The 26,058-nt window shown below is 36.6% G+C and overlaps 3 protein-coding genes across 9 annotated transcripts in view; 1 reads left to right on the top strand and 2 right to left on the bottom strand.

The window, feature by feature from the left end:
* Nucleotides 1-3,228, top strand: part of LOC137003852 (gastrula zinc finger protein XlCGF8.2DB-like) — a 6,575-nt gene extending 3,347 nt beyond the window's left edge. Inside the window, exons 2-3 of the mRNA XM_067364108.1 lie at nt 124-259; nt 2,423-3,228. Of these exons, the coding sequence (XP_067220209.1) occupies nt 124-259; nt 2,423-3,177 (891 nt within the window). The 3' untranslated portion in view covers nt 3,178-3,228. The remainder of the gene's footprint in view (nt 1-123; nt 260-2,422) is intronic.
* A 6,705-nt stretch (nt 3,229-9,933) lies between these two features.
* On the bottom strand, nt 9,934-24,004 carry LOC137002334 (NACHT, LRR and PYD domains-containing protein 3-like). 4 transcript variants are annotated; one of them, XM_067361894.1, is made up of 13 exons: nt 23,489-24,004; nt 23,087-23,172; nt 22,883-22,977; nt 22,677-22,790; nt 22,477-22,590; nt 19,579-19,701; nt 16,495-18,477; nt 14,078-14,248; nt 13,801-13,974; nt 13,528-13,695; nt 11,077-11,250; nt 10,952-10,998; nt 9,934-10,677 (listed from the first exon to the last, which is right to left on the bottom strand). In XM_067361894.1, the coding sequence occupies exons 3-13, from the start codon at nt 22,954-22,956 to the stop codon at nt 10,103-10,105; spliced, it is 3,717 nt and encodes a 1,238-aa protein (XP_067217995.1). In that variant the 5' UTR covers nt 22,957-22,977; nt 23,087-23,172; nt 23,489-24,004; the 3' UTR covers nt 9,934-10,102. The 4 variants fall into 4 exon arrangements, with proteins under 4 accessions (XP_067217995.1, XP_067217996.1, XP_067217997.1 ...); XM_067361895.1 differs by having other exon boundaries at nt 9,934-10,653; XM_067361896.1 differs by having other exon boundaries at nt 10,562-10,653; nt 11,077-11,200.
* A 404-nt stretch (nt 24,005-24,408) lies between these two features.
* The window catches only part of LOC137002333 (tensin-3-like), a 29,157-nt gene continuing 27,507 nt past the window's right edge, over nt 24,409-26,058 (bottom strand). For 3 of the 4 annotated variants that reach the window (XM_067361889.1, XM_067361890.1, XM_067361892.1), the window contains one exon: nt 24,409-26,014. In XM_067361889.1, coding sequence (XP_067217990.1) covers nt 25,873-26,014 — 142 coding nt within the window. In that variant the 3' untranslated portion in view covers nt 24,409-25,872. The remainder of the gene's footprint in view (nt 26,015-26,058) is intronic. The other variant, XM_067361893.1, reaches the window with a different exon arrangement.

Genomic DNA, 26,058 nt, shown 5'->3' with positions numbered 1-26,058 from the left:
TATATATACATATATATATTGGGAAAGGCAGTCCAGGAAGAGTTTCCATTGGCTGATCGGTCAGTTAAGCCCCTCCCACAGCCGCTCGTCATGAACACACGCAGATCCTGATCACTGGAGCAGGAGCCGCTGGATGAGGAAGATCAGGAATATCAGCTGAAACTCTCGCTGAAGATGGAGTTTGATAAGGAGGATCGTGAAGACGCGAGTGACTCTGACTCATGCGGAACTGCAGATGAAGAAACTGAGGAGGAGGAAGGTTGGTGTCCTTCATTGACTCTCCATTCAGAGGAGCTGTGAATCAGTTTTCAGGACTTTACACGCGTGGATTTGCCGAAACACGAGCGACACGATTACATTAACTGAACGTAATCTCTACAAGATTAATACTTTCCTTTCAGCAATATTATAAGTCTTGTTTTTGTGGCTGAATGTGATCGTCAGCACTGGTGAATGCAGTCATGAACAGACTAAAACAGATGTGTTAAAACCACACAACTTGTGTTATATCTTAACACACCTGTGTGTCTAGTTAAGGACAACACATTTTGTGTTACTTTTAACTCAACCATGTGTTATTCCTGCTCATTTTCTGCACACTAATGTGTTACATTTACACAGTGGGTCTCATTCATGAAACACGAGCAGAACGGATTTTTGTGTAAATCGTGTGTAAAGTGGTTCTGGCATAAATTTTCGGATTCATTAAAATGTTCGTATTTTCCAAATGTTAGTTGGTACGAAAGAAATCTACACCTGCTCCCAGCCACGCGTAAATAGTGCGTTTAACATCCGAACGTTTTGCTCATTAATAAGGTACATTACACAGCATTTAACAAATTAACAAATTAACAAAACTGCTCCACTGTACAACACATGGATAAGGTGGAAAAAATTCAGTTTTGTGAATTCTGGCAGACTTCATCTCCAAGTTTTATGTCTGATGGTTGAGAAGTGCTCTGAAAATGTGTTTTCTGCCTGTGGTGAATTCTTCTAATGGTGTTTCATGATTCTCTATTTCTGGTCAGTGTTTGTGAACTCCGTCAGTATTTAACACCGTCAGGGGAAGGTTTTTACTAATTTTGAAAGTAATGTCTTACTCTTTTTTTTCAATTTATTGTGTTAAAATATTAAAACATCAACTGAACTACATGATATCATGTCTGATTTACCCAAGAACATTGATTATATGTGTTTAATATTATAAAGGAGGGTAGAGAATTAAGGACTTTAGGAACTGGATTGTTCATAATAACCCTAACACACATCAAAAAATGTAGAGAATTAATTTTTAGTCGCGTATCTACTTTACTGAACACCATTATTACTGAAGACTTCACACTGTTGTTGAATTAAATTAAAATAGCATGTGTTTTAATGTGTCTGATGGAGGTGACACAAATTACGTTTCAAAGAGAATAAATGTACATTTTTATTCAAAATGTTCATTAGCTGAGACCTTTGTCTACAAATATATCAGTTTAAAAATAATGTCTTATTAAATAATAAAAACAAACTTTTAAAACATGTTTTGTCCTTTTATCTCAAGAATCAGTATTCTAACAGTTTCTCTAGAGAAATAATCGTATGGAGTGCCGAAATAACAATAAATAAATGCATGCATAAATAAAAATGCAAAGAAATGTAAAATAAAATACCATTACTCTTTAGTTTTGATATCATTGATTTATTTTCACATGATTTATTTCTACATCTTGGTCCGTATGTTAATGAGGGGGCGTGTCGTTCACCTCTGTGCGTCTGATTGGTCAACCCTCCCCGTTCTCTGAAACACAGTGTGCAGCAATCGTGAGGTTACTATAAGATGAAGTTACGTGCCAAGATGTGCTTACAGGAAACAAAAATCATTTGTTGCTGCTGCTTGTTATTGACAAATCAGAGATTATTTATTAATATCCAGTATTTTATGTGATGCTCGTGTTTATTACTTATCTTTAACAGCAGTTCCTAAAACACGTAATGTGATTTAATATTCAGTACATAAATAATATACAGACAGAAAAGCCCCGAATATGAATAAATGTGCTAAACTCTGTGCTTCTGCTTTCCTGTACAGAATTGGCCCATATATTAATAACACACTGAATTTGGTACTTTAATCCCCGTTTAAGAACATCAAGGCTTTCATGCAAGGAAAATGTTTAATGTGCAGTTGAGCTTGTTGTGTTGATATTCTGGGCTCTTCTGCTTGATTGTACATATTATGCTTTTTAAATAAGTTTTGTACTGAATTTGGTGTATTTATGTCTGCTGTCAGATGCGGTTTCTGTTTATGTGTGGCAAGACATTTTAGAAACCAGATGAATTTTTAACTCCATGTCTGAGATGAAGTGTAGGGTCACTTTTGTTATTTTACCAGTATTTCCCTTGAATCAATTTAACTTTATTTTCTTCTTTTCAGATTCAATGGAAGAAGAAAGTGAGGAACTGAGTGAAGAGGAACATCAGAAATCTGAGAATTTCAAAACTGGACAGAAATCTAAAAAGACCGTGTCACGAAAAAGAGCCGGAAAAGCAGGATCTGGAAAGACCTACACCTGCCGTCTGTGTGGAAAGAGCGTCACAACGAAAGCAAGCCTGAAGGATCACACGATGATTCACACTGGAGAGACGCCGTTCCCATGCAGTCACTGTGGAAAAGGGTTCAGATACAAGGTAGCCCTTAAGGAACACATACGGATTCACACAGGAGAGAAGCCTTTCCCATGCCGTCACTGCGGGAAGAGTTTCAGACACAGAACAAGCCTGAAGGGACACACAAAAACTCACACCGGAGAGAAGCCCTTCACATGCCCGCAGTGTGGGAAGAGTTTTGCCCTTAAACAAAGCTTCACTGTTCACTTAAAGTCTCACTCCAGCGAGAAGCCCTTCTTCTGTTTTCACTGTGGAAAAGCTTTCAAACGGCTGGAACTCCTGAAAATGCACGAGAAGGTTCACAGCGAAGTGAAAGTGCAGAAAGTGAAGCCGTATCACTGCGCTCAATGTCATAAGAGTTTCATGAAGAATAGAGATTTTCAGAGACATTTAAAATCATCCAGGCATAATAAATACAGGTCTCTGGAAAGATTCATGCTGCAAGCTCAAGCCTCGGGTCACGGTTCGCCCTCGGGAGCAAATGTGTCCCAAAAGAGCAATATAATTGCCCAGAACACATGACCTGCAGTGAGAAGCAGAGCGGGACATGAATATAAACTCATCTGGTGACGTGAAGGGATGATATTCTTTAATGTTCAGGAGTAACAACTGTGTTTAGTTTTCATAGTTACTCATTTGTTCATTGATTTCCCAGTGTTCCTGAGTGTTTTCATTTAATAAATACCAATTTGTGTCTAGATCCTCATCGCTCCTTGTCTTGGACTAACTGTGAAAACAACACTTTTTAAATGAATAAAAGGACTTGATATTTTTGTATTTAAAAAAATGCATTGAGATGCTACTTATAGTACATTAGTACTATACACCCATAGTGTACTACAAGTGGTCACTAAACATATTTTTAAATACAGAGATAGTGTATTGAAAGCACATTTTAGTTCATATTTAATGCTGTCTCACAGTTGAGTACACTTAGATGTTCTTAAGATGATCTTAATATAAATTCTTCTTTAGTACTTTTTAAATACAAAATTAGTGCACGAAAATAAGCACTTTAAGTATATTATTAAAATTCACCTGGGCTGAGAAGTGAAAATACCTGCTTGTAATATTAAGAGCCGAGACGAGTGTGCTATGATGTTGAACGCTAAACCAGTCAATTCCCAAAATGTTGATTAAAAACATCAAAATATCATTTTTGGTCATTACAGTATTTTGTGTAATTTGAACATTTTTATTACAGATTTTGCATAATGTATAGTGTATTATAAGATTGTCATACTAGAAAATGGCAAAATATTGTATATTTAATTATTCTAACTATGGTGGACTGACAGTATAGTTTTATATAATTAGAGTAGAAACTACAGACATTACCAGACATGATTAAATATGAGACAATTTGATGTTATTTTCAGCAAAATATATAATCTATTTTTGTAGTATGAATAATAAAAGAAATGTGTTAAACTGCCAGCATAAGGTTAGGAGGCAACACATATAGAAATAAATTATAAAAATGAAAAGGTCCTTAAGATAAATGTGTATGAGCTGCAAATGATATCTTCACATTGATTTGAAGTTTCTGTGCTGTTTAATGTCCCTTTAATGTCATTTTGTTGTATGACTGTGATCACGCAGAGTTTCAAAATTCGCTCACTAATGCCAAGATACTATTGAGGGCGGATCGTGTAAGGTTTGGGACACAGGTTCAGTTCCCAACCTGATCCAGCACAGCAGGTGGCGCAACGCACCTGGTTAAGCTGATTCGCCATTGACCCACCCTGAAGAAGAAGCTGATTTGAAGTGAAACAGCTCTGGATGGTGATGAGGACTGGTTTACTGGTAAGGAAACTAACTAGTAGTTCAGTGTCTCACACAGATGTTAATGATGCAGCAGTGTCGTGAGAACTGTCCTGGACTGCGTTTCATCATTATAAACATCAGCAGATGCTAGAGGCCATTCTCGGCTGTACATATTAGGACATCCTCATCCAGGTGTGATCAGATTTACAGTTCAATTTTCACGATCGAAATCAAATGATCACCACAGAACTGTTACCCGCAGGTCATCATTTTGTGTCCTAGTTTAGAGACTGTCTGAGACCACTGGCGTTTCTTCATGTTCTCTGTCCGGCTGTTTTCACATTATTTTTGACAGTATTACAGCTTTATACGACTACAATTTAAACATGTTGATTTGATATATATTCATGGTGAAAAGTGATGCATCTGAAATTAATGTTTAATTTTATGGGTGGTTATTAGTTATTAAGTGGGTGGTTAAAAATGTTTTACAGTGCACAGCATAAATGATTACACCTTAAAAGTCAGCAATTACTCAATTACATATCATCTTTAGAGATACAATGTTCCAGCAAGTCTGCTTCATCAATTACCAAAGAAGCATGTCAAAATTATTCAGGAAAATATGATTTTCTTATCAAGGTGATTAAATGTTGTGTTGCAAAAATGAGTACACCCTCCTAAAAGTTACTAAGTAAAACAAAATAAAAATGTTCTGTAAGGCAATGTTTGATCAACAGGTAAGTATGTTGAATCAAAACATTTAAAGAGAAGTCATTTCAATTAAAAGTGTTTTACTGAATCATTCTCAGACTTAATACTGACAACAATGGGAGACAAATGTCAGGAGACTTATTTCTTAGCACAAAAGAGAGCAGTGCTACAAGAGGATGAATCCTGAGACAAAACAATGGCACTGACATACTTTAAAGATATGCTTTCAGTTAAAACAGCTCAAACATGGGACTAGACATAAGCCTTGTCTGTGAAACTGGGTAATGAGTAATAAAACAAGAAACTAATTCAAGTAATAAGACAAATAAACAGTGCTTTAAAGTAGTTTAATTCTAGTATTCAAGTAAGAAATACTACAGAAATTGAATGAAGCATCAAATGTAAAATAAAAACATGGTCTTCACTGTATGAATTAAATATGTTTCAGAAGTTATTCAGTCAAGAGCAGTGAGGGATTTTCTCATTTTCTTTTGTTGTTGGATTAATATTGGCACAAACAGCAGGAGGTTTATTAGGCTGCTGTCATTTTAAGAGTGCTCGGATCCAATATAATGACATTACTGTCCTTTTAGAGCTGCTTGAATTCTGTTTTGCATTATTATTTTCCTGTTCATCCCTGTAAAGCTGCTTTAACCCCCTGTGAAAATTAATAATCAAATTACTAAGCAACCACTGACAGGAATAACACAAAATAGGTATCATTTTAAAGCTTAGAAACTCTGCTTTTTATTGCACCCAACCACTCCTAATGATGGCTTTTGGGCTTTGACTAAACTTAAGCGAGTTTTTGTATGTGAAACCCCGCAAGACCCATATGTAAATAATAAATACATGCTCCGATTGTGGAAAATTGGACATCATTATTTACAACATTCTCACGATTAAAATGAGTCCAACATCGACAAAATCCAATAAGTCGATCATGAGATATTGATCACAGAATTACGGCACATAAAAGGCACACAGACGCTTTCATTTAATTTTTCAGCTTAATTTGACTTGTAAAAGCTTTCCTGTAGCTCAGTGGTTAGAGCATGGCACTAGCAATGCCAAGGTCGTGGGTTCGATCCCAGGGATTGCACGTACTCAAATACAAATGTATAGTATAATGCAATGTAAGTCGCTTTGGATAAAAGCGTCTGCCAAATGCATAAATGTAAATGTAAATGTATACATCTTCATTTTAGACCTGGTGGAAGTCAAAGAAGAAAGCGAAGAGCTGAGTGAAGTGGAGAAACATGAATTTGTCACCGGAGAGCATTCTTCTAATAGCTCACAGATAGAAAAGCCTGAAGATGTTTTCACCTGCCCTCAGTGTGGAAAGAGTTTCAGAGTGAAAGGAAACCTTAAAGCTCACATGAGAGTTCACACCGGAGAGAAGCCGTTCAGATGCCCTCGTTGTGGGAAGGGTTTCAAACATAAAGGACACGTTCACACTCACATTAGAATCCACACCGGAGAGATGCCTTTCAAATGCCATCAATGTGGGAAGAGATTCAATGAAAGAGGAAACCTTAAGGCTCACATGAGATTTCACACCGGAAAGAAGCCGTTCAAATGTGAGCAGTGTGGAAAGACATTCACAACTAACAAGGGCCTTAAGACACACAAACAAAACTACACTGGTGAACGTGAAAGGCCGTATAGCTGCCATTAGTGTGGAAAGAGTTTCTCAACAAAAATAAATCTTAAAAATCACATACTAATTCACACTGGAGAGAGAGCCTTCACATGCCATGAGTGTGGAAAGAGTGTCAAAAGTAAAAGAGAACTTCAGGGACACTTAAGAATTAATTCTTCTGAGAGACCTTACTCATGCAGCCAGTGTGGAAAGACTTTCAAATGGCCAAAGACTTTCAAAAATCACATGGTCTCTAACGCTGGAGAGAGTCCTTTTAACTGTGATCAGTGTGGCGAAAAATTTAGTTTGGATGAAAACTTACAGACACATATGAAAATTCATGCCAATGAGAGGCCTTACTTGTGTTCCTTCTGTGGAATGAGATTTCCACGACTGGACTATATGAAAGAGCACAAGAAACTACATTCAGGTGTGAAGGCTCACGTGTGCTCAGAGTGTGGGAATATCTTCACTAGTACCACCTGTCTGAAAGAGCACAGAAAAATCCACATAGGAGAGAATCCTCACAAGTGTTCACAGTGTGGGAAGAGTTTCTCTCGGTCGGCACACCTGAAGACACATGAGCGAGTGCACACAGGAGAGAAGCCGTACCAATGCCCTCTGTGTGGGAAGAGTTTCAGCACATCGAGTGCTCGACTGAGACACAGCACAAATAACTGTCCAAAGCTGTCAACGTGAGCACACTTCATTTTCAAGTCTGTTGTTTTTCAGTGCAGAGGTTTAAATTCAGATAAACTGTTCCTAAATAATAGAGAGTTAATGCAAGCATTCAAGTTTTTGAGCAGTCAAAATTATTTTGTTTCTGTTGAAGGGATATGCACGAAGAAATGAAAAGTGATCATTCCAAGGCAAAAAGAGTTCTGTGCCCTGTTCAAAGCTTGACCAACATCCATTACAGTGTGCATTTTGCAGTCATTCCTTTATACCGGCTGAAGTGGTTCCCCACATAAAACTGAATTGGTTGGAACATTTTGTGTATTGATCAGAGAATCTGTGACTATTTCACAAATTGAGCTTCTGCAGTAAACAGCACAGTAGCTCAATGATCTGGTCGTAGTCACTTTGAAAAAATGTGCTTAACAGATTAGTTCACTTTAAAATGTAAATATATATATTATATGAATATATATGTATATGTACATATATTGATAAATATCCAGACGCATCCAAGCTTTATAATGGCAGTGAACAAGACCAACGAGAATGAGCTGAAAAAGTGCCTCCATCCACATCCATCCATCATACACGTGTACTCCACACGGCTCCGAGGGGTTTTATAAAGGCCTTCTGATGCGAAGCGATATGTTTGTGTAAAATAAAAAAATCCATATTAAACAAGTTATGAAGTGAAATATCTAGCTTCTGCCAAACCACCTTCCATATTCAACTTACAAAGAAAGTTGAACTGGAGTCGCATCAGTTAAGCTTTTTCCGTTAGTTGAATAGGGAAGGCGTAGGACGTAGCGTAAGCTTTTTGAACTGCGAGAGGCATTACACTTTCTTCGTAAGTTGAATAAAAACTCCCCGGAGCAGTGTGGAGTACGTTTATGATGGATGGATGTGAATAAAAGTACTTTTTTCAGCTCATATTCGTTGATCCCATTAACTGCCATTACAAAGCTCGTATGCATCAGGATATTAATTAAAGGATTAGTCCACTTTTAAATAAACTTTTCCTGATAATTTACTCTGGAGAAATTAAAAATCCTGAATCTTCCTGAACCTTTTCTTTCTTTTTTTTATACAATGCATGCCTCAAAAAGCTGTTTTATAGGGCAACTAAATAATAGAGTGCAGGGATTATGTATTTTTGTAGTCCAACACCTGGAAATGAGCATTTTAGCACTTCCGGTTCTTCGTCCTGAAGTCAATGAGTATTTGGTGAAATGCCTGAAATAAGGTCTGAACACAAGCTCAAGATATTTTCATGTTTTATTCTACAACATGAAATACAACAGATTTCCCTCTTGTGGCTTTTTAAAGCTCTTGTTTTGAGAGTTGCAGTTGCTATCAAGTGGCTAAATTGGACTACAGATGTTGTAATTAAACAGCAACACTGAACAGTTTATAATTTTGCTCTTGCAAACAAACTCTCAGGGAAAATCTTTTAAAATAAAATCGAAAGAGTTGTATTTTATTTAAGCTTCAAATCAATCACAGTAGGGAGTGTGGGTGGAGTCTCTCTGCAAGCACACTGTACTCGCAAAAGAAAAGGCTTAGCTCTGCTATATTCGCATTTGTATATATGTTGCCTGAAGAAACATAAATTAAAGGGATAGTTCACCCAAAAATGAAAATTTTAATTTGGATTTGTCTATGCATGTTTTTGACTCTTATAGATTGTGTTACCATTCACAAGCTTTATACCACTGACAGACGGCAACAGTTGGAGTTAAAAATCATCATTTGTGTTCTACTGAAGAAACAAAGTCACCTACATCTTGGATGCCCAGGGGGTAAGCAGATAAACATCAAATTTTCATTTTTGGGTGAACTATCCCTTTAACTTTATAGTACTTTCCTTCTATTTCTTTTGAGTAATCAAACATTCCAAAAACCCATCTAAAAGATCGAATAAACAAACTTTTTGACCAAATTTCTGCATATGTTCTGAAACAAGTGAGCAGTATTTGCAGCTGAGGAATTAACACGAGCAATTTACATCAGTGCCTGATTTATATCTCTTATAAAAGCTTTGGCTGGACAAAACTTTGTTTAAATTGGCGCAAGACAGAGAGAGCCCTGACCGCATTATGATGCAGAGACGTAAAACGTAAACACCATTCTGCGGTCAGACCACTGATATCTGATGTCTTCCTTCCAGATGATTTTGTCTAATCAGAGAAAGATTCATTATGATCAGAAATATTTCACACATTTCAGTTTGTCTAATTGACCCAGAACACCTCCTGTCAGTTCTGTTGGATTATAAATACACACAATTATTAGCTTTACTTTAGCATGTTCATTAATAGAGATCTTTTAGTTTCAGCTGAGGCAAAGAGGCTGGTGTGTTGCTCCTGTCATATAAAGCTGTTGTGCTTGTGGAGACATAATAAAGGATAAAAGACAATCATTTCAAAAGAAGATTTTTTTTAGTAATTGAGGCAGCAGATTGAGCTCTGATGCTCCTGAAAGACTGGAATTACTTTATTACTGTGTTTTGTACAGAAGAGTTTGTGTGTCTGATCTAGATTAAGTTCTTCTGGATGACAATGAAAAACATTAATTAAAAATTAATTAATACAAATGTTATTATGTGAGAGTTGATGACTTTGTGTGCATGTCGATGTTAGATGATTTTCAAGTGTGTGTCTGTTGTTTAATCTGACACAGAGACACTGAAGAATTATCATAAACCCTAAATCCAGCACAGAGGGGTTCAGTGAATGTGGTGTTGAGTGTGTGTAAGTGTGTGAGTGTGTGTGTGTCAGAGACGCTGTAGAAGGAAAGAGTGCCAGCTGTCACGTCCATATACACTCCTGCTCTATTAGAGGATGAACGGAAGGCAGGAATATCAGTCTTGTTATTATCGTGCCAGACAGTGAATCCTTTTTTGGAGCAGTACAGATTCCAGGATTTGTCATTCAATCCAAACGCACAGTCTTCTCTCCCTCCTTTCCTGCTGATTCCTTTATATGACACTGATATATCAGCACTTCTGCTCCATTCAGCCTCCCAGTAACAGCGTCCAGTCAGACTCTCTCCTGACAGAACCTGAGGAATCTCATCAAATCTCTCTGGATGATCAGGATATGAATGTTTCTCTTTCCCATATGTCACCTTCCTGTTCTCCTCAGACAGAATGAGATGAGTGTATACTGTGTTTGGATCCAGTGTGAGATCACAGGCATCTGAACACAAGAAGAGAGAAACATCTAGACGAACAAAACAAATTTTTTTTGAATCTAGTGTTTTGCACATGTTTCTGTGATGGGTAGGTTTAGGGGTAGGGGTTAGGGTTGGGTTAGGTAGGCCAGAGAAAATTTCATTAACCTGATATTTAAAAAAAATGGAAGACTATACAATGTTCTCAGTAAGATAGTGAAATATTAGTGATTTGTGTGTGTGTGTGTGTGTGTGTGTGTGTGTGTGTGTGTGTGTGTGTGTGTGTGTGTGTGTGAGAGTGAGTGTGAGTTTTTGTAGACATACACTTTCGTAGTCCTGATGTCATCATGATCTCTCCTCCATGATCCACACTATAAACACACAAATTCATATTAATGTAGATGTGCATCTACACATATACACATTCAGTATTTCAGAATTAGACATACTCAAGTCTCTGCAGTGAGCAGTTTGGAAGGTCCAGTTTGTCTGAGAGCAGTTTGATTCCTGATTCTCCTGGGTGATTGTAGCTCAGATCCAGCTCTCTCAGGTGTGAGGGGTTTGAACTCAGAGCTGAAGACAAAAAACCACAACCTTCCTCTGTCACCATGCAGCCAGACAACCTACGGATAGATCAAGCCTCATCATCTACAAAAATGCACAGCAACACTCAACATTTGAGTAAATATCATTCAAAGTTGATTTATTTCACTAATTCCATTCAAAAAGTGAAACTTGTATATTATATTCATTCATTACACACAGACTGATATATTTCAAATGTTTATTTCTTTTAATTTTGATGTTTAATTTTGATGATTATAACTGACAACTAAGGAAAATCCCAAATTCAGTATCTCAGAAAATTAGAATATTACTTAAGACCAATACAAAGAAAGGATTTTTAGAAATCTTGGCCAACTGAAAAGTATGAACATGAAAAGTATGAGCATGTACAGCACTCAATACTTAGTTGGGGCTCCTTTTGCCTGAATTACTGCAGCAATGCGGCGTGGCATGGAGTCGATTGTGGAAACTTTACACTGGACCTCAAGCAACGTGGATTGTATGCCTCTCCTCTCTTCCTCCAGACTCTGGGACCCAATGCAAAATTTACTTTCATCAGAGAACATAACTTTAGACCACTCAGCAGCAGTCCAGTCCTTTTTGTCTTTAGCCCAGGCGAGGCGCTTCTGACGATGTCTGTTGTTCAAGAGTGGCTTGACACAAGGAACGCGACAGCTGAAACCCATGTCTTGCATACGTCTGTGTGTAGTGGTTCTTGAAGCACTGACTCCAGCTGCAGTCCACTCTTTGTGAATCTCCCCCACATTTTTGAATGGGTTTTTTTTTCACAATCCTCTCCAGGTTGCGGTTATCCCTATTGCTTGTACACTTTTTTCTACCACATCTTTTCCTTCCCTTCGCCTCTCTATTAATGTGCTTAGACACAGAGATCTGTGAACAGCCAGCCTCTTTTGCAGTGACCTTTTGTGTCTTGCCCTCCTTGTGCAAGGTGTCAATGATCATCTTTTGGACAACGGTCAAGTCAGCAGTCTTCCCCATGATTGTGTAGCCTACAGAACTAGACTAAGAGACCATTTAAAGGCCTTTGTAGGTGTTTTGAGTTAATTAGCTGATTAGAGTGTGGCACCAGGTGTCTTCAATATGGAACCTTTTCACAATATTCTAATTTTCTGAGATACTGAATTTGGGATTTTCCTTAGTTGTCAGTTATAATCATCAAAATTAAAAGAAATAAACATTTGAAATATATCAGTCTGTGTGTAATGAATGAATATAATATACAAGTTTCACTTTTTGAATGGAATTAGTGAAATAAATCAACTTTTTGGTGATATTTTAATTATATGACCAGCACCTGTATTGCTATATTGAGATGAGTGAAATCGACTAAAATATGTAATAAATACTGAAATAAAATGTTAATTTGAAACATATTAAACTGCAAATTAACATTTATAGGCTCTATAATATAACAAAGAATAAAATTTAATACATAAAATGTCATAGACATAATATGAATGTTTAGACAACATTTCTTTGGCCTGTTTTGGTCAGATTATAAAATGCTTACTGTAAAATAGCCTAGTACCATATCAATGAAGCTTTTATTCACAAATTTCTGCTCAGATGCTAAATACAGTACCAGTCAAAAGTATGAACACATTACTACTTAAATTAATGTTTTTTGAAAAAAATCTCTTATGCTCATCAAGCCTGCATTTATTTGATCAATATATACTACTATACTGTAAAATATACTAATATACTGTAATATATACTAATATACTGTAAAATATAATTTATTTCTGTGATGCAAAGCTGAATTTTCATCAGTCATTACTTAATTTATTCATCAAAGAATTCTGAAAAAAGTATCACAGGTTATAAAAAAAAATTTAAGCAGCATAGCAGTTGCCAACATTGACAATAAATCAGCATACTAAAATGATTTCTGAAGGATCATGTGACACTAAAGACTGGAAATGACTGATGAAAATTCAGCTTTGCATCACAGAAATATTACATTTTAAAGTATATTAAAATAGTAAAACCTGTTATGTAACCAGCTACCCCTCCCCTCACACTATCTTTCCCTTGTAAGCTGTCAAGTGTCTAGTCACCATATACCCAACAGAACAAGAAGGTGTCACCACCCACACAGAAAAGAGAAAGTTAATATGTCATAAAGGCACAGGATGTAAATAGGACCTTTATCTAGTTTCCTTTTGATATGGTTCACTCACACTGCATCAGTTACTACAGCTTGGAAAGAACTTACACATACAAATAAATTGATTTGACATTGTTTTTTGGGTTTTTTTTTTTTTTTTTTTTTTTTTTTACATTTTTGAATCTGAATGTGAAAATCAAACCTCAGTATCTGCAGCTTACAGTTTGGACTCTTCAGTCCAAGCAGCTTCACTCCTGAGTCCTGCAGGTCATTGTTACTCAGGTCCAGCTCTCTCAAGACACAGTGTGAGGATTGAAGAGCTGATGACAAACTCTCACAAGACTGACCAGTGAGATTACAGCCAGAAATACTAGATGAGAGCAAAATACACACAACAGATCAACAGATCCACATCTACAAACATCAACATTATGACCGGCAGACTGTAAGTTATCTCTTGTATGTTCTTAAATACTTTAGTATCTGCAGCTCACAGTTCGGACTCTTCAGTCCATCTGAGAGTAACTTCACTCCTGAATCCCTCAGGTCATTGTTCCTCAGGTCCAGCTGTCTCAGGACACCATTTGAGGATTGAAGAGCTGATGACACTCTTTCACAATGCTGAGCAGTGAGATTACATCCGGAGAGACTAGAAGAGATAAGAACACACACATTAGCAGTTGGATCATCTACAAACACACATCAACATTATGACCAGATGACAGTAATTTATCTCTTATGTTATTAAATACCTCAGTATCTGCAGCTGACAGTTTGGACTCTTCAGTCCATCAGAGATCAGCTTCACTCCTGAATCCAGGTCATTGTTACTTAGATCCAGCTCCCTCAGGAAACAGTTTAAGGACTGAAGAGCTGATGACAGTATTTCAGAATCCTGAACAGTGAGATTACAGCCAGAAAGACTAGAAGAGATTAAATATAAATGAAATTAAAGCAATACTGAAATAACAGTAAGTAAATGTTGCCAAGGAAAACTTGCAGCGACTCACAGCTCCAAGTGTCGGTGTGGTGTGTTACATTTGTTTGTTTTGTTTTTGCTTTCAAATGCATTTCTGAAAATACATTTAGATGCAGAGATTTGTGCCATCCAATTTTATCCAAATTTATCTCCTTAACAATATGATTCATCATTTAAAATACAAAAGAGGGCCCGAAAAATAAGGTGTTTGAAAATATTTCTAAAATTCCTCTTTCTACAATAATTTTGGCAAATGTGCAGTCAATACAAAAAACAAAAAAACCAAAAAAAAAAAACCAGATGAGCTTCAAGCTTTGGTGAAATACCAGCATGACTTCAGGAACGTTTGCGGATGGATGCCAAAATATTTTTGGTTTTGTTTCATGTTTCATGCTTTATTTTGAAATTCTCTATGATTGGCCATCATTGCAATAATAGTTTATGTATAGCCTCCAAACGAGTGCTTTTAGAAGCTGATTGCTGTCTGAAGCTATCATCAGTATAGATATTGTTTATGATAGCCTTCTGATGTAGCATCTGTTTGTATGTCTATATACGACTGTGAATGACTAGCAATCAACGTACTTTCTAAAGTTGTCAAAAGTACCGACTTTGAAATTTAAAAAATGTGATGCTTTGAGCACTCTTGAGCAGATTTGTAAACACCTCTGATCGGCCATTGTGTTGATCATTGAATCACAGACATATCCGATGAGCGGTGAACACAATGGCCAATCAGAGGTGTTTACAAATCCACTCAACAGCGCTTAAAGCAACCAAAGTCGGTACTTTTGACAACTCTAGTACTTTCCATGTATGGAGACAAAAACTTTTTAAAGGCTGTGAAAAGGTCTCTTTTTTTCTTTCTTTCTTTTGTATACAGCTAGGTTTTCTGTGCACTTGCGCACGTAATAAACGCACTAAAACGTGCACGTAATAAAGCACTAAAATCATGTGCACAGATTTTAGATTTTTTTTTTTTAATAATAAAACCACCAACTTTAAACATCATGAAATTGTTTGTAATTATTTTACATTTTTAAAAGAATGGTTTAGTATATGTGGTACATGTAAAAGTAACTGTAACAGTTTCTCCAGCACTCAGATGATTTTTCCTACCAAGGGGCATTTTAGAGCTCCAAGTGGCCATTTTTGAAAAAGGCACTAGTCAGAGAAAAAACCTTGCAGGAACCTCATTCTGTGTTATATCATCCTCAAACCTGAAAGATAACTTCTGAAGACTTGTGGCTTTTGGGGTATTTCCAGTTTTTGTAGGCATCTTTATTATTATTTTTTTTTAATCATAGAAAGATGTTATGCAAAAAAAAAAAAAAAAAAAAAAAAAAATTCATTTCATTACACTCCAGCTTGTCTAACTTTTTTCTTTTTTTCTTTTTTTTACTAACATTAATTCTGAAAGAGAATAAAGCTCAATTTGTCGCCTTTCAAATGGTACAGTACCACAACTATGCTCATAATCCAAATGGTTTAGGAAAGACAACAATTTGAGTTCAAGCATGTCATTTTCCAGTTTGGGGCGCAAAGGGGGGTGCGCTGCAAGAAGGTTAAATATCACACGGTTAAATATCACACTTTAATTATATTTATAGCTCCCAAACTAATAAACAAGCTGTGTTACTATGATGAATGATTACCTCAAAATGTATGCAGGTATTGTGTATGCAGGTGCCATGTACTTTATCTAAATTAAATACATACACATCTCTCGCTTTTGCTCACGTGCCAGCAATTACCCCTCCACTAAAATACTCTCTCTTCTATTATGCACTCTTTGTTCTTGGCAGTTCCTACTCCTACAGCAACTATCAGAACATATCAAGCACTAAATGGGTTAAGACATGTTTTTTTGATTGGCAAATGATGGCACAGACACCAGTAAACCTTTAAATACTCTCTTGAAATGGAATTTTGCATCTGAAATGGAAACTCCTACTAAAAGCATACGCAGTGAGGTCAGTCACAAAAATAACTCTCCACGCTTCTTCATTGCGAATTTCTCACTGTGTGTCTTTAGTAAATCTTGACAGTAGTTTTTTTATGCCAAAAGAGAGTTTGCGCTGGCACAAGCTTGTTATTTAGAAGAATTTATCTGTTAGTAAATGGTTCATTTTAAAGGTGCTTGATTCATTATTAAACAAGATTCTTCATTTATTAATAATTAACACTCACAGAGCTTTTCTGCAGTTGATCACAGCTGGTATCAGTCTTCTTCTACCCTCATCTGATGTGTTGTATTTTATAGAGTTCAGCTCACCCAGCACTTCCTCTGACATCTGAAGCAAGTAGGCGATTGTTGAGCAGTGAGCAGGAGTGAGTTTCTTCTCTGAGTGTTTGTCTAATTTCACAAACTCCTGAATCTCTCTGGACAGAGACTGATCTTTGACTTCCAGCAGACAGAGGAACAGATTTATTGATTGGTCAGATGAGAGATGATCATTTGGATCTTTGATCTTGTCTTTAATGTACTGTATGGTTTCTCTGATGCTCTCTGAGCTTTTCTCTGTGTGAGTCAGTAGATCCTGTAAGAGTCTCTGATTGGACTCCAGTGAGATGCCCAGCAGGAACCGCAGGAACAGATCCAGCTGTCCATTCTCACTCTTGAGGGCTTTATCTACTGCTGATGTTAGAAGATCATAAATAGAGTCTTCATCAGATGTGTGCTTATTATATCCATATTCACGGTCAAAATCATATTCAAAGTCATAATCACTCTCAGAGTCATATTCATGGTCATGTTTATATTTTTCACCTAGAAACTGCACCGTTTGCTTGTTATTTGTTAAATGGCAGTAAAGCACATAGAACGCAGCGAGAAACTCCTGAATGCTCAGATGAATGAAGCTGTAGATTTTCCTCTGATGAATCACAGATTCCTCCTTAAAGATCTCAGTGCAAATCCCAGAATACACTGAGGCGTCAGTGACGTCTATGCCGCTCTCTCTCAGGTCCTCCTCATAGAACATCACATTGCCCTTCATCAGCTGATTGAAAGCCACTTCAGCAAGTTTCACAATCACTTCTCTGTTGGACTGCAGCAGTTTCTCTGGATCTCTCTCTTCATACTTCTGATTCCTCATGTTGATCTGAATCAGCAGGAAGTGGATGTACATTTCAGTCAAAGTTTGAGGGATTTCTGCACTCAGATCTTCTTTCAGGAGCTTCTGAAGCACAGTGGATGAGATCCAGCAGAAGACGGGTATGTGGCACATGATGTGGAGGCTTCTTGCTCTTCTGATGTGTGACATGATTCTGCTGGCTTGATGCTCATCACTGATTCTCTTCCTGAAATATTCCTCCTTCTGAGGCTCATTGAATCCCTGAATCTCTGTCAGACGGTTGATGTATTCGGAGGGGATCTGATTGGCTGCTGCTGGTCTGGAGGTGATCCAGATGAGAGCAGAGGGAAGCAGCCCTCCTGTAATGAGCTTTGACATCAACACACCTACTGATGAAGTCTCAGTCACATCAGAAACTTTCTGAGCATCTGAAAACATCAGTGTGATTCTGCTTTCATCCAGACCATCAAAGATGAACACAACTTTACACTCCTCATAAATCTTTGAGTCCAGATATTGAAGTTCAGGATGAAAGTCCAGCAGGAGTCTGTGAAGACTGTATTGATGATCTTGGATCAAGTTCAGCTCTCGAAATGGAAGCACAAACATGAAATCTACATCCTGATTGGCTTTTTCCTCAGCCCAGTCCAGAATGAACTTCTGCACAGAGATGGTTTTTCCGATTCCAGCGATGCCTTTAGTAAGAACAGTCTTGATTTGTTGTTTCTCCTCACTTCCTGGTTCAGGTGAGCCTCTAAAGATGTCATTGCAATAGATTGGAGTGTCTTGTGAGTCTTTTGTTCTGGCAGTTTTCTCCATCTGTAAAACCTCATGTTGTTTATTCACCCCTTCACTCTCTCCCTCTATGATGTAGAGCTGTGTGTAGATCCTGTTCAGGAGGGCTTCATTCTCTTGGAGTTTCATTCCCTCAAATAATCTCTCATACTTGTTCTTCATGCTGGTTTTGTGCTGGTCTTTGACACTCAGTAGTTTATGTCTATCCTGGGACGTCCTAATGGGAGTGAAGGTGCTAGTCAGGCGAGGGACCGAGGGCCTGGACTGTAATGGGGAGATGCTCCTGTCTCTATCCACTCTACTGTAAAAACACAACACACACACACACACACACACACACACACACACACACACACACACACACACACACACACAAAAAGGATTTAAATCTACAAAATAAAAGGATGGTAAATCAATACAAATGTCAATCTTTTATTTCCTTTATAATTGGTGTAGTGTATATCAACTTCAGTTTCAGTTTATTTGTATAATACTTTTTGATATACATAATCTTCCAGAACAGCTTCACAAATAAGAATATACTTAGAAAAGGAAAACAGTGCCTTACAATAAGCCAGTGAGCAGCTAAAGGTGACAGAACAAACTAGTAAAGCTTTTCTCTCCAGACTGAAACCAGAGGTTCTATTAGACAGTCATCACCTTGACTAATGTGTCCCTCTAGTTTCATAATGAATCAAGATATTTTAACAGTTCTCATAATAACAAAAGATCTCTAACGTATTAGGTTTTGTGACATTGTTTTGCAAAAGAATCTGTCAATCAAACTAAAATCAAAGTTGTGGTATAGCTTAGTGTGCTTATCAAATGGCAAAAGGTACATAGTCTGATGTGCTGTTTGTTTCACAGAAAAGTTTTTGTTAATTTACAAATGAGCATCTCATGATCCAGAGTTTTCAGCATCTAAGTTAATTTCTGCATGTGGTGTGAGTTTAACATGCACTTGAATAATGATTTTTAAAAAATTATTGAAGACATTAAAAGATCTCCCTGCAGTTTTCCGCCAAAATAAAAACTTGAGATTTTAACTGTTGCAAGTGTAACATGTTAAAAAATGTTGCTGTGTTGCAGATAAGGATGTTTTAATGTTAACATTTGTATTTTATTCATTTGGCGTTGAGGAACTGTTATTAAATGTTCAAGATTAATGTGGTAAGGCTCCACCCCCTGTGTTGTGGTGAGGGAGGACTGGAAGAAGGGGAGCAGAAGAGTACCTCACTAGTTCAAGTGCGGTTTTTTGAATAAGTCAGGGTGTGTACAATGTGGGCTATAGCCAACAACAGCTGAAACACCTTGTCCTTGTCTTGAGAATGCTACAGTATTGTACTTTTATACTGTAAAGTAAAATAATATACTTATTATTATTATATATGTTCATGCTCACCAGTGGTCGGAGGTCACTGGTTCATCACTGAGGTCAGGAGGCTGATGTATTGATTCGATACTCTTCATAGACACACAGCTGGGTTCTGGAGATGAAGCTCTCTGACTCCCCCTCATGGAGATACTGAGAAAACACACAGAAAAGCTTATCTTCCTTCGGTTTCATCTACCGTTAGTTAACCCTCTGGCATCTGAGTAATTTTCTGGGCCCTGGAGATGTTTTGACATGCCCTGACATTTGTGATTATTTCTGTTTATACTTATAAAATGTTCATGGCTAAAGTCTGATTACTCTGTATTCAGCACAAATTGTGCTACAATAATATATGAGCAGCATGTATTTAAAAGTTTGTAGAAAATTACTTTTATGGTAAAAAAAAACGTGGTTTGTAAAAAAAAAAAAAAAAAAAAAAATTCTGAGTCACTGAAATAAGGCCATAAAACTCTGAATATTTCTTCACAAGATTTTTGTGAAACCTGGATCATGCAGGCTAGAATTTTTGCTTCAAAATTATGTTAAATCATCCTGCCAACTCATTCTCATAAACAATATATTGATTTAAAATTTGTAATACATGTTATGTTTAAGAAAGCCTGTACTGTATGTGTGGAGGCATGAATCATCAGGAATACTGATATGTTTCACACCTGGGAAGACAAAGACCTCTCCCCTGATGGCCCTATCAGCTGAATGACCAGAACAAAGAATGCGAGGAGATTAAAAGAATAGCTTTTTTGATTGTTTGTATTTTATTTACAACACAACATAATCCAAATATACATAACGAAGGACAAAAAGACAAGTCGTTGAGCATACAGATCTAAACACAGAGACTTGAACAGTTACACACCTTTGTGCCATTCCTGAAACAGTTCCTATTTAACATACCTGTCATTTCCAAGGTGTTTGCTTGTTCTTTTGCCATGAAAACTGTCACTAATTTTAACATATTCAACTTTTGATTTTAATAATGCCTTAGTAAATGTTAAAATTAACATTAAGATTAATAAATGCTACTGATGTTTGGCCATCATTCTGAGCTATATAACAGCCAGATCTATAAAGCCAGATCCTATCATGGCATTGTTTGGTGTGGTGACTACATTTCTTGATTTTTTTTTTTTTTTTTTTGTATTAATTGATGGGTTGTGTGTGAGTGAGGTACTGCATGTTAGCTTCCGAGGTTGTGTGTGTACTGGTATTCCCAACATTATGGGGACCAAATGACCCCACAAGTATAGTAATACCTTTAAATTTTGACCTTGTGGGGACAATTTTTATGGCCACATGAGGAAACAACATTATAAATCATATAGAATGATACTGTTTGAAAATATAAAAATGCAAAAAGTTTTGTGATGGGTAGGTTTGGTTTACGTATCTTTGTATGTGAGGAAATTATTGTGCATATAAGCCTCATTGTCCTCCAGACTAACGAGAGTTAAAGTCTTGTAACTGTTTGTGTTTGTGGAAAGTGTTTCTTCGGTTTTTCTTTTGCAGAGATTGTTTTGTCAATAAATCTAGAGGGTTTCAATTTTGAATTTGTGTTGATTGTAACTAGGTGATTAAGAGATTTTAAAAATAAAATTTGAAATATACTAAATTGCAACTTCATTATTAGAAAAATATAATTACAAATATATTTAATTATATAATAGTGTACATGTAAATGACATTAAAGTATATTTTAGTTCACATTAATTACTTGTCAGTACATTGAGCAGTACACTTCAACTATATTTTAAAGACACTAGAAGCTATTATGAAAGTATACATTCCCCCGGTTTCACAGACAAGGCTTAAGCTAGTCTCAAACTACAATGCATGTTTGAGCTGTTTTAAATGAACGCTTATCTTAAAAATAATTAGTCTCAAGATGAACAACATTAATGTTTTTTTTCTAGGGTATGTTTATAAAAGCTACTTAAATAACCTAATTGAAATAAGGCCTAATCCTGGCTTTAGCCTAAGCCCTGTCTGTGAAACCGGGTCATAAAGATAAAGTCCCACTTAAGTGGTTCAAAAAAATAATAACTTAAAAGTTCAACTAATTGCATTTAACATGAACTTAATCTGTGATACATTTGAAATCAATTACATATAATATGCATTTAGTTCATCAAAAACATTACATTTAATTCACACTTAAGTGTGTTCCTTTAAAGTATATTATTTGTGTAATAATTACACTTTATAAAGGTATACTAAAGTGCATTTTCTTTGCACCCAGGGGACCCCACGGTGTTAAGGGTTCATTCGTGTGTTCATCCGTTTCCTACAGCGTTTCTCAGTGCGGTCTCAGTACATATTTATTCCCTCTCATGGACACATCTCTCTTGTGTGTATCAGTGCATCTCTCTCTGAATGTAGTGTCAGCGCAGTGACATTAACGTCCGGGACAAGTGGATTCATGAACAGGCAGGTGAAAAGAGAATTTACTTACCTGACAGGAAAAGTAAACATCAATAACAAAAAAATAGCTATGGAAGCACCCAAATTTCAGCCACCAAAAATGATAGTGACTTCATTACATTCAACGTAAATAGTGATTAAAAATAGATAATGTACTGATACATCTAAATGCCACTTCTGATGCAGCTTCTGTAAGTAAGAGAACAAACTCAAACTCAACCAGCACTCAACCAGTTATTTATTATGAATTGCATGTTTCTTTTTATGTGTATTTATGTGTTATACAATGTGGATAATACAGTAAAGTAAAATGATAGTAAATCATGTGACTTTATAGTTCGACCCTGTGCTTGCTTTACCCTCCGACAGTGACACTAAGGTTTGTTTTATTTCAGAGTTTTTCCACCTGAGCCTCACTTTCAATTTCAACAGCAACAGGTGAAATCAGCCCACTGTCTGTAAAACTGGATAGAGATAGAGTCTCACCTGGGGTCAGAGGTCACTGCTTCATCACTGAGGTCAGGAGGATGACCTATTGATTCGTTACTCTTCATAGACACACAGCTGAATTCTGGAGATGAAGCTCTCTGACTCCTGATACTATGAAAACAGAAATATTCTTCCTTTAGTTCTGCCTGCTGTTTCACTGATTATGAGTCAGTCTGTTGTACTGGATAGAGTCTCACCTGGGGTCAGAGGTCACTGCTTCATCACTGAGGTCAGGAGGATGACCTATTGATTCGTTACTCTTCATAGACACACAGCTGAATTCTGGAGATGAAGCTCTCTGACTCCTGATACTATGAAAACAGAAATATTCTTCCTTTAGTTCTGCCTGCTGTTTCACTGATTATGAGTCAGTCTGTTGTCTGTAATACTGATGGAGCCTCACCTGGGGTCAGAGGTCACATGATGATGTTTGGGTCTTCGAGATGCTGCTCTCTTGCTGCTCCCTTTATTCTCCATGATGAGAAACTGATACAAGGCCTATATATATGGAGAAACAGAAAACTAATGATAACATCCATTATTTCTACCTTAATGTGATGCTTGTGAAGAGAATTGCACTGAGATAAATAATAATAATAATAATTACCTCTATGCTTCAATCACAGTCCTAAAAGTTCAGCTGATTTAGGCAAACGATGTCTATGACGGGTCAGGCAAACACGAGTCCTGTTTCTTTATTAGTGAAAAGAGACGAGTTTAAGATGAGTTCAGACTGCAGTAGCTTGTGCTCGTCCACATTTCCATAATGAAGAAACAAACGTGTGTCGCTTCATCATGGGTGATACTTCAGCGACGGATGTTTAAACACTGACTGTTTATGATTAGTGTAGCATCAAAATCTGAGACATGTGTCACAGGAAAAAGTAAAGCATGGCCTATGTCGGTAGGGATTCTTTTGTTTAAGTTCATTTACACATTCATTACAAACTAAAAGTCTAGTGAGATAAATATTACACATCTGAAGTTTGAAGTTGTTGAAATATTTTACCTTTCAGAAACATGATAAATGTAACTAGAGCAACATCTGCAGCTGAATCAGGACGGCATCACCACTGTGAAAAGACTTTTACTCTAAAGGAGAAAAACGAGGAGGAGATCAGATGACGAGCTGTTGAAAAAATCACTAGATATGAAATGGAGGTGTGTGTTTAGAAGCTATTCTGTTTTACAAAGACAACCGAATCAACTAGTGATCCAAAGTTACACGGATAACAACACACGTGCGATAATATGACATGAAGCAAATAACTGACCGTAAAGTGACATCTGTGAAAGTTTCTGATTCTCCAAAATGGCTGTTTCTCCAAAACCTGTTCTACCTGCTCATCCGCTCCGGCTGCAGAAGAACACTGAAGTGGATCGACTGAGAGATTCTACACGGATAGTGACTGTCTAGACGCGGCGAGTCAAAGCGAACGCTCTAAATCATCGTGTCATTCATGTCAGAAGTAAAACGGAAGAGAATGGGAGAACTGTGAACACACACACACACACACACACACACACACACACACACACACACATCTATCTCTTCCAATATAGCAATTCATAGTAGGTATATAATCTTTAATGTATTTAAAAGAAGTCTCTTCTGCTCATCAAACCTGCATTTATTTGATCAAAAATACAGAAAAAACATTAATAATGTGAAATATTATTACAATTTAAAATAATTGTTTTCTATTTTAACATACTTTAAAATATAATTTATCTCCAGACTTCAGTGTCACATGATCCTTCAGAAATCATTCTAATATGATGATTTATTATCAATGTTGGAAACATTTTTTCAGGATTCTTTGATGAATAAAAAAAGTAAAAAAAGAACAGCATTTATTCTAAATATAATTTTTTTCTAGCAATTTAAGTCTTACTATTACTTTTTATCAATTTAACACATCCTTGCTGAATAAAAGTATTAATTTCTTTCAAAAAAAAGAAAGAAAGAAAGAAAGAAAGAAAGAAAGAAAGAAAGAAAGAAAGAAAGAAAGAAAGAAAGAAAGAAAGAAAGAAAAATGACTGACCCCCAAACCTTTGAACGGTAGTGAATATTATAACATATATGTGCATATAGACGGTGATTTCCTACATCTTGATCTGTGTAAATGACGACTGATCAGCAGCATTAAAGGGATTCTCCACAGGAGAAACTTCTCTCATCCTCATGCCATCCCTGATATAAATGACTTTCAGTTGTACATGGAGATTTTCAGAAAAATAATTCATCTCTTTGTGAACATGTAATGCAAGTGTACAGGACCTCCAAAACTGATGCTTCATGGTCCGTATAAAATCAACAAAGGTGATCCACACAAGCACAGTTGATGAATAAATGATAAGAAAAATACTAATATTTTAAACTATAAACCTTCACTTCCACTATATTCTGTCTGCTCTCTTCATTTTTCAGAGGTTCTTACAGATTGCCAGGTCAGGAAACAGATGAAATACATGAACAAACATTCAGTACTGCAACACATTACTACTAACACACACTCATCTTCCATTTATTTCTCTTCAATACTCAGAGATTGAGCGTGTGTGTGTGTGTGTGTGTGTCAAGATCAAGTATAAATAATCAGAGCTCTTAAAAGTTGTTTGTGTCTCACTGTAGTGTGTGAAGAATACAAATCATAAACCCAAGCCCAATTCTCAACTATATCATATAGATATTCCTTTACATCACATAACCGAAGCTACATGACAGTGAAATCCTCTCCTTCACAACTACTGTTATCACTTTATATAAAAACAGCATATAAGAAGAAAAGAAAAGGACACACAAATGCCACAGAGCTGAAAGACTAAAATCAATATTCATTTGATCAAAGTGAGAAATCAGATGAAGCAGATGTTGAGGACTGAACATCAGCGCTGAAGACTCTAGGAAAGACTTGCATTGAGAAACTGAAGATTTTAAAATATTTTATATGCATATCATTTTAGATATCAAGTTTAAACAGTTCTGACTTTTTTCTCTAGAAAACAACTTTGCAAATGGAAATTTGCAAGTAAAAAAGTAAATAAAATACTAAATATATAGATATCTAAAACAATGACATTATAAAGAAGTTTTTGGTTCATGTCATCAGTAGTAGAAAACGTCTTAAAAAACTAAAAATTATTTTAAAAAGCATTACTGTTCATACACAAATATTGAGATTTATTTTCAATCAGAATAATTCCTTTGAGTCTGTGTACACCATACATACACTTTCAATACATAAATATACAAAATACTGTACATGTTTACTTTCAGAAGGTTTGTCATGTGATCAAAGACAGTCCCAGAGTCCGCTTCATCCTCGCTTTCAGCTCACTGGAGGAAATCTGATCCTGCGCCGCTCGACAGGCCACGCCCTCTTCATGACATCACATCTTCTGTGAGCCAATCATGACTTTGGAGACAAAATTGACGATGGCGCTGGCCGGCTGCTCGGGGTCGTGCTCAGCAAACAGGTGGCACACGTTCTCCATGCCGCTGCCCGCTTTCCGTGCCACAAATCCAAAGATCCTGCCGTGGAAGGACAGTTTAACTATTACTCCTCCTAAATAGTC

This window comes from Chanodichthys erythropterus, chromosome 16 (genome assembly GCF_024489055.1).
Source record: "Chanodichthys erythropterus isolate Z2021 chromosome 16, ASM2448905v1, whole genome shotgun sequence".
In the NCBI taxonomy this organism is placed as follows: Eukaryota; Metazoa; Chordata; class Actinopteri; order Cypriniformes; family Xenocyprididae; genus Chanodichthys; species Chanodichthys erythropterus.
Note: the sequence above shows the minus strand (reverse complement) of the source record. Positions and strands in the feature narration are given on the sequence as shown.

Bases quoted from the DNA above. Each gene is read 5' to 3' on its own strand.
- LOC137002334 (XM_067361894.1), bottom strand. From the start codon at position 22,956: ATGGAGAATAAAGGGAGCAGCAAGAGAGCAGCATCTCGAAGACCCAAA. The intron at 19,702-22,476 runs GTGAGACTCTAT...GTGTTTTCTCAG, and splicing joins GCAGTGACCTCTGACCCCAG to TATCTCCATGAGGGGGAGTC. The intron at 13,696-13,800 runs GTATTTAAGAAC...GCTCTCATCTAG, and splicing joins TGTGAGCTGCAGATACTAAA to TATTTCTGGCTGTAATCTCA.